Here is a 12,154-nt window from a genome sequence, read left to right as displayed (position 1 = left end):
AAAAGCTAATAGTGAAAAATGTGAGGAATGGATCCCTGTGACTTTTGCTAAGAAATGCCACGGGTAGGAGTAATTTGCTTTCATCAGCAAACACAGCAGGCTTTGGGGAAAAGGCTCTGGCTGTCAGAAACCCGATTTATTTCTTCCCAGTGAGTCAGTGCAGACGGTGGTGGTTGGGACTGGGCTGTGTGAGGGACCCCAGCTGGGTGACACTGGTTAATTCAGCCAATTAACCTGTGCTAGGGGAGCTCAGAGTGTCACTCTGTGCTGAGGAGCAGAGCTGCAGGGTGCTGGGGAGAGCTGTCCCTGAGCAACACGAGCAGCTAGAGAGAGTGGGAGCTCTGCTTTTCAGCTTTTGCCAGAGAGCAGAAATTCTTTTCCCTGCAATTGATTTGTTCTCATCACCTTCTGGATCTTCTGCAAGGTACAGCTGAGTGCAGCTGACTTCATCCTGCTGTTTGGTCTTCATGTTCCCATTGCAGATTTGTTGTGAACATTTTTTTCAAAATGCCATTCCTGAAGTGGAAAAACAAACTTTCTTTTGGTGCCACAAGGCATATCAGTGGGGAACAAAAGTAACACGTAGGAAAAACAAACTTGCTTTGCTGAACTTGAAATATGTTTTCCCTGTCCTGGGTAGCTGGGTTGCATTTGGGGACACAGTTTGTCCGAGTTTCCTTTGCAAAGGAGTTGGGAAATTAATGGCTGTCATGCAGAAGGTAATTGGGAACTCTTTAGAGCAGGACTTGTCGAGCTCTTGCAGCCCTCAGCCAGTACCCTCTGGGGCTGTAAGTGGCCTCATCCACGCCGGTGTGACCCACAGAACTGCCCTGGAGCCCTGCACAGCTTCGTCTGCCAACCAGTCATTTATTAGTAAGTGAAGGATAATGAGGGGGTTTTATTGGCTTTTCCAGGTGCTGTGTGCTCTGCAGGAGGGAAATTGGCAGTTTTCCTTTATTACATGTGTTCTGTTTCCTTCCTGCCTGGAGTGGTGCCTGTCCCGCAGTGCCCAGTGCCTGTCACACACAGGCTGTGCTGGGTGGGCAGCACCAGTGGCTGTGCAGGCTCTGCAGGAGGGCAGGGAGCACTTCAGCCTCTTGGAACATTGGACTCTTCCAAAGACTCTGGCACAGGTCTCTGTCTAAAGGGTGTTGAGAATTCTGTGTAAAATACCTTCTTGCCTACCTCTTTCTCTGCTGGAGCAAAGGTACTGGTCAGAGGGCCGGTTTCTGTTTCCTTTTATTCACTGTGGTGTTGACTGAATGTCACAGTTCAAATCCTCCCAGCTGTTCCTGCAGCTGAACACCTCTGTGCTTTCTGCTCTCACTGACACTTGGGCCTTTGTTTTCTGCTGCAGCCCCTTTGACACAGAGAACCTGTTTTTGTCACCTGGAAGCACTGCCAAGTTTTCTGTGGGTAGCAGGAAGAGCTCGTTATACAACTGGACCCCCCCAAACACCCCCAGCTTCAGAGAGAAATACTACCTGGTGAGTACCTGAGGAAAGCAGGATGCAAAGCACAGACCTAGGGCTTGATTTTGGGTTAGATTAGACTGTTCAGGAGCACACTCAGAAGTGTGAAAGCATAGCACCCTGGGCCTTTGCAGTTTGGGGCTTTGTTATGTTTTTCTTTTAACCCCCATTCATTTAACCCAAAAACAGGTTTTGAGCTGCCTTAGTAACTCTCAGCTGAAATATCAACCACGTGGTTACTGCTGCTCCTCTGTTCATCCAGGGGCTCTTACAAATTGGTTTCAGTAGTTTTTTGTCCAATCATGCTGGCCTGGCCCCCTGTACTTTGATGGATTTGGGTGCATGTTTCCAACAACAGGGATCAGAATCGTATCTCCTGGGTGGGATCTCAGGTTGTGTCCACGCTCACCCATGGATCTCTTTGCTGCAGTCTCTTTTGCAGCTGAGGCAGAACCAGGGGGATGCAAGTGATGAAGCCCAGCCCCCCAGCATCCTGAGCTACTTGGCTGCCTGTGATTTTGATGATCATGGGAGAAGCAAAGCTCACAATCCTGCGGAGACCAGCGAGGGAGACTCGTTCAGCTCTGAGGACCAGAAAGGGGCAGAATCCAGGAGTACAACTCCAGCTCTCGACCACAGGCCATTGGTGATTATTCAAGAGACTGGTGCAGAAGAGCACCAGCACCCTCTCCCAGATCATACAACTCTGGATATCCTGAAGAAGACTCCATGTGGGGATGGATTTCCAAGTAACCCGTCCAGTTTTCTGACTCGTCACAAGGGCCGGAGGGATTCTTTGAGCCAGCCCAGGACTCGCCGCCTGGCAGAGCAGGAGGACAGCAGCCAGAAAAGCTGGAATGCTGCAGGTGACCTGAGACTGGATGGGCATACAAAGTCTATTGACAAGACTCTCCAAGAAGTGTTGAATTTGCTGAAATCACATGATGTGGGGCAAGCCCAGCTGGAGAAACTGGAATACCAGGTTTCATCTTTGAGGGATAAATTAAAGGTATGGGAATTTTTTACCCCTGGGATATGGTGCAGCTTCCTCTGTTACCCCCAAATCTGAAGATGTTCTGTGACCCTGTGGCTGATTTGATTTCATCATGCAACAATGGCACGTTCCCAAAAGGAGTTTGGCCACCAGAGGTCAGGCAGGACTCAGGAAAAGCAGCTCCCAGTGCTGGGCACTGAGCAACGGCTGGCAAAGAAATAACCAGTGCAGTCCAACTGGAAACCAGTCTGGGCTAAGCTGAGCCTGAACTGTGTCAGAGCCTCAGCATCTGGGCTTGCTTCTAGTCTTTATTGATATTTTTAAATTTTGGTATAGCCCGAGGTGACTGCATCAGTTCATCAAACTGATGTGCTAAGAATAAAATCAGAAAAGCAAATTAATTTATTATTGAGAATGATTTCAAAACCAACAAAGAACTCCTGCAAAACGGCTTGATAGTACAAATAACAGCATTTTTCCTTCCACTCCATCAACAGCAAAAGCCACTTCATCACAAACACTCATCAATGGAGAGTTTAATGGTGGAGACAGTCCTGGAAAGCTTTGACTTCCTAAATGCCGACTGCAGCGCTGACGAGCTCTCGCTGTTTGGGAGCGTAAGGACAGCCAGTGTCAGGTAAGTGCTGTGGGGATTTGGGGACAGGGGCAGGGCTGAGGGGGCTGATCCCAGGAACACTTGGCTGAGTAACAGCTCAGAGCACAGCACACAAACATGTCCTCGTGTTTTTAAGAAGGTTATAAAAGCAAATTTAAAAAATGCTGTTTTGTTTGATGCCACCCGGTTTGTACTTTTGCAACTTGCTTTGAAGGCTCCTGTTGAGACTGCACATCTTCATTTTTATTTAGTGAGGAGAGTTGTAACTCTTTTTTTCCCCTCATCTCAACAGCACATACAATGACAACACACTGAAGTCCCTGAGATGTGACACGAGACCAGAAACTCAAGATGTCACTACTGGTGATGACAATTTAGACACGCTGTTGATAACTCACCTGAAGCTGTGCAAGGGTCTTCTGCAGGTACTGAACAGCCTGGGGATTCCCAGGGCACTGGATGTCATTGTTGATTCTGATTATGGACAGAAGGGATTTCGCAGCTGTTTTATAAAAGCAGAAAGACTCAGAATGGAAATGGAGTCCAAAAACTGCAGCGTCTTCATGTGTCTACACAGAAGGTGTCATATAAAATTCTGTTGCCTTTCTTCAGCCTCTGGGTTTTGCTGTGCCCTAAGTACTTTGTGCCCTAAGCAGGCTGCAAATGCAAATGCAGGGGTGATCAATTTTTGAATGAATGAAAAACTGATACTACCATTAGCCATGCTGTGATGGCAGAGGGCCCTTCTCAGAGCAGCTGATGTTTTCTCACTGCTCTTAGAAGTTTGATTCCAAGAAAGAAATCCTGGTTTATCTTGAGCTTGATACTGCCCTTGTTTCAGCTGCTGAGATACAAAATGTTGCATTTCAGAAACTGAGGTCACCAAACGTAGCCCAGGTCGTCCAGGAGAGCATTTTAGAAGAAGTATCGGAGCAGACCCGAGTGCTGGGGGATGTCCTGGATATGTCTGTTGAAGAAAGTGAGTAGCTGCATTATTCCAAGGCAAGCCAGAGATGGGAGAGGTGCACCCTTGATGTGCCTGCTCCGGCTTCCCCTGACACATCAGGGTTTCATTCTAAATTCCTTGCAAACATTCACATAATTAAACCAGCTCTTATATCTGGATTCTTAGAGAAAACAAGGCTCGTGGTTTGCTTTGGACTTTTTTCTGCAAGGTAGGAAAAGATTTGGAGAAGTTTGTCTCAAAGAGTAGCTGAACTGGGATGTCTTAAACAGGGATGTTGTAGATGATGGGGTTTGCAGTCAAACTTCCCACCTCAGGCCTTTCCAATACTAAACTCCTCTAAATACTACACTGCTGACAAAATGATAAAGCACAATGGGAGACTTGGAAGGCTTTTGTTCTCATCTTGGTAAATACAGCAGCAAGAATGCAGATTTTAGTTGGAAGTATTTGCTGACAGATTTTTATCCCGGAGGATGCGAGAATAACCAGCTCCCTGCAGCAGAGCTCCAAAGGGCCTTTGGCACAGTGTGACAGGGGAGGTGTGGGAGTGGTAAATGCAGGAGTTCAGTCTCTCTGTAGAGAAGAGTGAGGAATGAAGGGTCCAGAGGGTAGTGAGAAACCACAGCTTCAAGTGAAGTGTTTGACGAGAGAGAGCCCTGAGGAAGGAACATGAGGCAGGATCTCTAACACCTGGCAGTGGCACATCTTTGGCTGATAGAAGGGCAGCCACTTAAACTCACAGAGAGTTCTTCTGGACTCACATGCTGGGACGAAATGAACAATAAGGGGCAGAAGAGCTGCTGATGACAGTTTGGGAGCTCAGCCTAAGCTTGGTGAGATCAGTGCTTGCAGGTTTTAGCATTTTGGCAGGAAATGCCCCATTTTGAACAAATCCAAGTTAATGCTGACCCATGTCTAGATAATCCATCTGGTGCCTAATTTCTCATGTGAAATCCAAAGTCTGCTGGAGCTCATGGACTTCTTCAAATGTGGGGTTTCAGTTATTCAGAAGACTAAGAAGAAGAAGAACTACCTGAAGATCTGGAGTGACCTTGCAGAGCCTGGCAGCGTCTTGTTGGCTTCAGCAGAAAGGTTCCGTCATGCCCTGAAATACACCATGATGCTCCGAGTGAAGGAGAAGTACCCCAGGCAGCTGGAAGCAGGTACCACTGGAGCACAAGGTCACTCAGACTGCATTTCACTGCAGTGCTAAAGATTGTCCTTGTGCGTTAAAAAAAACCCCAACCCAAACCTCTTACTTGTTCTCAGCAGCTTCCAACAAATTAACCTGCTGTTTTCTCATTTGTCCTTGTCCGTGTTCCCTCCAGTTCTGCAGAGGCTGCTGGAGCAGATCCTCACCTGTGATGGGTTGCTCCCCACTCCGAACCTCCAAACAGAACCAGTTACTTTATTCCAGTTTTACAGCTACCTGGAGAAGCACCACATTGCCAGCCTGGAGAAACACTTGGGAAAACTTGCCAAGGAAGGTAATGGCAGTGTTTGGCTCCTCCTTCAGGCCTACCCTCCAGGTTCCCACTCAAAATACAATTCCAGAGCAGGAAACACCCCAACCAGTGCACGAACAACTTGCTTCCATTTCAATTGCCCTTGTGACCATGCGATTTTAATCAGAACAGGAAAGATGTGCTTGACTCCCATGTCTGACCATGTACAAACAAACCAGGTGTGAAGGATGGTTTTATCTTAAGTGCCCTGAAAAGTGGGTTCAGGGATATTCTGAAGTCAAAGCAGAAGCAGAGTCAAGAGGAATCTACAGCTGGATCCAAGGACTGAGTAAAGTCTGGGGCTTTGGGTGTCTATTGCAGCTGGAATCAGACACAGAAAATAGCAATAAAATTGCAGAGGTTACTAACGTGCACTTTCTAGCCTGAGGTAGCCAGAGCCTCACTGGAGTCTTGTCCAACATGTGAAAGTACTTGAAAACCTACTCTGTGTTAGAAAAGAATTATTTTAAAAATAGTCTTTATATTGGCTGCATCTTTAGGCTTATGTTGATGCAGATGACTCATCTGGAGGGGGGCTAAAACTTGAGCATTCCTAGTCAGTGAAAAACACCTGGAATATTCTTCAAATTGAAAGGGTAAATCCACTGCCTGATTTCTTAGTTTTTAAAAGAGAGAGGGTTTTCTTTGTCCTGTACAGTGAGATTTTCCAGGGCTGTTTACGGGCACTTTGCTTGATCCTGTTCCTTATTGTGGGCTGGGCTCTTGCCCTGATGCCCGGGGCTGTGGGAGCTGCTCTGGGTGTTGTCCTGGACGCACTCGGGGCTGGCACAGATCGGCTGCTCTGCTGCCCCAGCCTGGGCACGGGAGGAAATGGAACAATGGCAGGGAGAGAAGACAGGATGGGCAAAGGGGCAGCTGTCCCGGTTCGCTTCCTGCCCACGCTTGGCTTCCTCGCTGGCCCTGGGAATCACTGCTCGTGGCTAGAGGGGACTGGAGCAGGGAGGAGTTCCTTGAAAATGTCTTGGTTTGCGGGTGAGTGAGGCCGAGCACTTCCCTCGCAGTGATGCTGATCGAGGAGCTGCAGTGCCCCGGGAGGCTGAAGACGCTGAAGAAGCTGAAGGGGAAGCGGCTGAACAAGCTGCAGCCGCTCCCGCAGACGCTGCGGCTGCTCGGGGAGCTGCAGCTGGACGAGAACCACCGGGTGAGCAAAGCGGCCACGTCCTGCCTGTGCCGCGCCGCCACCAGCAGGAGCCTCCGGGCCAAGGTGAGCGCTGCAGCCCCCCCCCGGCTTTCCCGGGATGCTGAGATCACCGCGATGGTTTCAGCCCGGAATGGCACTGCTCCCCCTGCCCTCGGTTTAGCTCTGAACTGGCCCCCAAACCACAGCAGTGCTCGGGGGATTTGTCTCCGTCCTTCTCAGATGGGCAGGGCTGCTCCCTTCAGTCTGCTTTGGTTGCTTGATTACACTCAAGGTGTTCCTTTTTACCTTCCTTTTCCCATCCAGGCCGTGTTGTTTTACACTGACGCTTTATCTGACTGTGATGTGAGACTTCAGCAAGCTGCGTGTTTGGCTCTTAAGAACCTCAGGGTAAGCGCTCACAGCTCTGCTGGGCACCTCTGGCCAGTCATGGATGCGCAAGTGAGTCTGGCAGGGATTTTAAAGCTGGTAGGGGTCACTTGAGCAGCTTCCTGCTCTTTGGAATTCCTCAATTCTTTGGCTGCTAAAGTTCCAAACCATTAATGCCGTTATTCCAAAGGCATCAGGAGAGGGAGCTGTGGGCATCTAGTTTGATGTGGCAGGCACAGCACGAGGACACAGGGGATGTGTTTGGACTCCTGTGATATCCAGTCACACAATAGGAAATCAGAGTCTTAACCCTTAAATTCAATTTGCAAAGCAACAACTGGGATTAACCCTTTCAGTGAAGCCCTGGTTGGGTGATGCTGATTTAATGGTCCTGCAGCAGGGACCTGTACCCTGGGACTTTTACACTTTCTCAGGCCCTAAAACAGGAGAGAAGGAGGTGACAGAGGTGAGAACATGTCAGGGAATGTAACTGCAAGCTGATGTGCTGGGGGACAAGAGAAAGGTCCTGGTACTGGAGGAGATGGGAGTTTGTGTGCCTGTGTTTGCCTTGTGAAAAACACCCACCAAACTGCTGAGGGGCTGCTGAGGCCAATGTTTCCTTTCTCCCACAGGCTGTGGAGAGCATTGAGCAGGTTGCCCAGCTGTGCCAGTCTGAGACAGAGGAAGTCAGGAATGCAGCCAGGGAAACAACGCTGTCCTTTGGTAAGGCTTTCAAATGGTCTGAAAAAGTGATGTGAAATAGTGCAGGACCAGGAGGGGCCTCAGGTGCAGCCTGAACACATCCAGGACAGTGGAAATACCTCATGGACAGGTGTTTCATACCATGGAGGCAAACTTTCTATCACAGGTACCAACCAGGGGCCCTCCTGTTGAGGTTTATAGAACCAGACCAAGGAAATTCTCCAGGATAAAGTGCTTTAGGAACAACTGAACCTTTTGAAAAGGTGGCAGATAAGGACCAAAGATGCTGGAAGTGATGCTGGAGAACTGTATCCCTGTTCTGTTCTCCCAAAAGCCACTTTGATCCATGCTTAGTTCTGGGGATCTCCAGACTGGCTTCCCAGAAACACTCAGGCTCACGTGCACAGCACGTTTTCCAGCTGTGATGCTCCAAACTGTTACTCATGTGGAAGTACTGACAGGAGGCCTGATTTTCCATGGTGGCTTCCAGCAGGTTTTGGAAAACCCTTCGCTTTAGGGCCGTGTTTGCCACTGCTGGGAGTCCTTGTTAGTCCCAAACAAGGTCACAATGGAAGTGTTTCCAGAGGATCCCATTCCTCAGGTGTTTGTGTCTCTCCCTCAGCACAGGCTCTTTGTTTTCTCACAGGGGAGAAGGGCCGCCAAGCCTTCGAGACAATGGACAGGATCTGCTGTGAGCTGAGGGAAACTGCACAGCACGAGGCCGAGATTGAGATCACCGTGTTTTAGGAGTGCAAGGGGAGAGCTGAATCCCACTGTCCACACGGGTGCCCCAGGGGTGGGTTTGGCCGTCCCTGCTCCATCCATCCTGCATCCTGCCCCAGGACAGGCTCATTTCCAAAGGGCAGGGTTTGCAGTCTCCACAGGTCAGGCTGGAACACCTTTTCTCACTGTCCCTCAGCACGTGATCAAATACCAAGTGCCTGGATGACTGAAAACTGGGATCTCTTGGAATGTGGAACCAGGTTGTCAGTGGGAGCTAAAATCTCCATCTTGCTGGAATTAGCTGTAAATCCAGTACGATCTATTTTCCCATGAAGTGTTTTATTGATTTGGCATTTCCTGAAGGAGAAATGATCACCCTCCAACAGTCCCTCTGTAAGCCAGCAAACAACAGCCTTCTACACCACCTGCCCTGCCAGCAGAACAGATCCAGCAGAATTGCTCAGTGGGTTCAGAAGGAAAACTTGTTACTTCCCAAGTCTTCAGCATGGTTGCAGCTTAGGCCACGTTCCAGCAGGGACTGACAGGGGCTGTGTGAGGAGTGTGTGTGCTCAGCAGGAGGGTCTCTGTTGGGTTTGCCAGGTGCAGTCTGACTGAGGGAGGGACAGGTTTGGGTTGGTTTTAAATTTGGAGTTTAGTCGTAGATCAAGACTTCTCATAATCATCCACCTGTTGTCAGGCCCTTCCTCAGCCCCTGGCTGGCAGGGCAGGGTGGCTGTGGAGAGAAACCTGGCCTTAGGTACAATACTTGAAAGGGTTGGGCTTGTGTGTACATATTTATATATATAAATATGTGTATAAAACTTTTCTATTCAGTATTTATTTGTTGGATTTCATACTGTTTTCTGAAGTTCTAATAAACCTCTGAGACAAGTTCCTGTGAGTGTTTGGTGGTGCTGTGCTGGCAGGCCTGGGGACAGGCACAGGGCACTGGGCTTGATCCCTGTCCTGCCTGGGACAGGTCAGGCTTGGACCCTTGGAGTTAAAATGGAACTGTTTAATGTGGAAGATAAGAGCAGGGAGCTGGAAGGGTCAGGGAGAGACACAGGGGACTCATCTCATCTCTTACTCTGCCTACAGTAAGTTCTTACAATAACATTTCAATCACTTTCCTCTACAACCCCCACAATGTTCCCCTCCTGCCCCTCGTGCATGTGGGTCAATCAGGACCCTGTGGCTCCAGCCCCAAAGCAATAAGACACCCATCAAAGTTCTTTAAAAAAAGAATTTTATTGTAACAACTAAAATGAGAACTGAAAACTTGTATGGGAGATTGAAAAACTGTACAGTTGTACTCTAACCTGGGAGGCCCAGCAGCGGCTTACACAAAAGACAAGATACCTGAAACTGTATTATACCAAAACATTCAGCTTTTTTGTTGAGTTTTAAATTTTTTTTTTATAAAAGTTTATTCTATGGCAATCTGTAAAAAAAGAAAGACCTGATGAGTAAATATTTGCTTAAGGCAGATAGCAGAGCAGCTCACTAACGTCCTACCGAGTCTAACATGGATGTTTGTCCATTTCCAAGAACAGGTTACCCAACACCCCCACGGTATTTACACCCCCCAACTACCACAGACAGTACAGGACAGCAAAACAAAATGGGAACAGTTCAGTATTCCAAGCCTTATCCACACCTCAGGGGCCTGGGGAGCAGTCACTGCGTGTCCCGGGACAGGGGAAGAGCTGGAGCTGGAACAGAGGGAAGGAACAGGCAGAAAGGGGGATGCTCAGAGCTTGTCTGTGACCTGTGGGAGCTTTCTCTTGGTAGCATCATTTACAATTGAATTAACGTGGAATCAAAGGAAGGGGCCTTTGTTTTCCTGCCATACCAAAACCTTAAAATATTCTCTCTTGGGAACATGTGCAGAGAGGGGGGGTTTGATTCCTGTCTTTCCAAAGGTGCCACTGCTGCCCCCAGTCCAGGGGAGGTGTGGATAGGGCTGGTTAAACTCTGGAATGTCTGTACTACACTCACTCAGCTGAAAGGAACATGCTACCACCGGGCACACGGGATCCCACGGGAAGTCATGCCAAGGATTAGGCGAGTACATATTGTCCGATAAACACCCGACAGGCCATCGCTGAACGAGGAGACTTTCAGCAACACCCTCTGAACCACAGCCACTAAGGATCAGGTCATGCAAATATCATTTGGGCACATCAGGAAGCAGAAATATAAGTTCTTTCACCTTTCAAGCAGGTGGTGTTTCATCGGGACACCGGAGACTTCACATGCAGTTTAATACAAAGGGGTACAAATGGTGCCTCAGGGCAGGACCCTGCCCGTGCTGGAGAGAACAGTGGGGACAAAGCAATCACATAATGTATCTTAAATACACAGATGAGCCATTATATATTACCATTTTTCTATACTCATTTTTCCTGTTTCCAATAATATAACTAAATATTGACTGATTACAACATTCCTCCTTTCAAGTACTGGTCTGACCAACAGTCTCACAGGTAAAAAGGATTGACTCCCAGTACTACCTGAGGATTTATTATTGTACTCTTGAGAAGCCCTTGATGCAAGCTTAACCAAACACAAAATAGAAATAACTCCAACCCCCCCTTACCCCCTTCACCTACTCACCCACTGAAGGAAGAGCTACACCTACAGCCAGCTTGGCAAAAATAAATACTGAGCGGAGAGGGCTCCCTCGGGCTCCTCCACAGCAAGGGCTGCACTGAGGGGGTGCTTAAGTGCTCTAAATCTAGAGAGACTTGAGAAATAAAACGAGCAGATCAGTAACAGCGCTGCAGATCAGCTGTCCTGGGGCAGCTCAGTCACGACAGCGCTCAGCAGTGAGTTTGCTCCTGCCCTCTGCTCCGCAACACAAGCAAAGAACTCTTTGCTATTATTGTTTCAACTATGAGTCATTTGGTACTACCGAGAGGAACAGCATTGGCTGCTCAGTGCAATGCTGCCTTCCAGTCCCAGTCCTACCCACACCCCCAAATCCTTATTTACAAGCACTTTACACCCTGGAGCCCCGGGCCAGGCCCACAGCGGGGCCAGTGCTGGGCCCAGCCTGGCTGCAGGACCCACCCCCTCGAGCCAGGACTTTCATCTTGGCTTTGCACAAAGCAGAACACGCAAACACTTGCATCATAAACCGACACGTTCACAGCCCACCCCGGCCCCTGGTGAACTGTCTGTGTCTCAAGGAAGCTGCCACAGCCTGCATTGCTCTGGATTTACCAAATGCTCTCCCGCCCCGGTGCCTGCAGCGCCCCCGGGGCCTCCCCCCTGGCGGGAAGCATCGCTGGTCCTGAGGGAGCACACGGAGAGTGAAACTGCATTTTACATTCCAAATGATGAGGTTTAAGAACTGGTCCTTCCATGGCAGAGTGCTGGTGGACGTGGTTTGGTTGAATTTCCCTTCCTGTTTCTCTCTCCCTCCCTTCAACCTCTCCTAACCCAGAATATAAAAGTAAAAACAGCTTTAGAAAGGATGGTGCAATGTAAAGAGCCATATGTGCAAGTAGAGTGCAACAAAAGTCAATGAGGAGATACACTTAGTAAAGGAATAAAAAAAAAAAAAAAAAAAAAAAAAAAAAAAAAAAAAAAAAAAAAAAAAAAAAAAAAAAAAAAAAAAAAAAAAAAAAAAAAAAAAAAAAAAA

The 12,154-nt window shown here is 48.4% G+C and overlaps 1 protein-coding gene across 4 annotated transcripts in view; it reads left to right on the top strand.

Moving 5' to 3' along the window:
• Window positions 1-8,972, top strand: part of RIPOR3 (RIPOR family member 3) — a 49,933-nt gene extending 40,961 nt beyond the window's left edge. For all 4 annotated transcript variants that reach the window (XM_027902606.1, XM_027902602.1, XM_027902603.1 and 1 more), the window contains 11 exons: window positions 1,358-1,487; window positions 1,903-2,481; window positions 2,964-3,103; window positions 3,375-3,507; window positions 3,953-4,061; window positions 5,051-5,212; window positions 5,378-5,536; window positions 6,577-6,779; window positions 7,020-7,103; window positions 7,715-7,805; window positions 8,431-8,972. In XM_027902606.1, coding sequence (XP_027758407.1) covers window positions 1,358-1,487; window positions 1,903-2,481; window positions 2,964-3,103; window positions 3,375-3,507; window positions 3,953-4,061; window positions 5,051-5,212; window positions 5,378-5,536; window positions 6,577-6,779; window positions 7,020-7,103; window positions 7,715-7,805; window positions 8,431-8,531 — 1,891 coding nt within the window. In that variant the 3' untranslated portion in view covers window positions 8,532-8,972. The remainder of the gene's footprint in view (window positions 1-1,357; window positions 1,488-1,902; window positions 2,482-2,963; window positions 3,104-3,374; window positions 3,508-3,952; window positions 4,062-5,050; window positions 5,213-5,377; window positions 5,537-6,576; window positions 6,780-7,019; window positions 7,104-7,714; window positions 7,806-8,430) is intronic.
• The last annotated feature ends 3,182 nt before the right edge of the window (window positions 8,973-12,154 follow it).

Source organism: Empidonax traillii, unplaced genomic scaffold (assembly GCF_003031625.1).
Source record: "Empidonax traillii isolate 1590-97213 ecotype Southwest subspecies unplaced genomic scaffold, ASM303162v1 scaffold890:size686501, whole genome shotgun sequence".
NCBI lineage: Eukaryota > Metazoa > Chordata > Aves > Passeriformes > Tyrannidae > Empidonax > Empidonax traillii.
The sequence above is the reverse complement of the archived record's forward strand: the minus strand, read 5'-3'. Positions and strand labels throughout refer to the sequence as shown.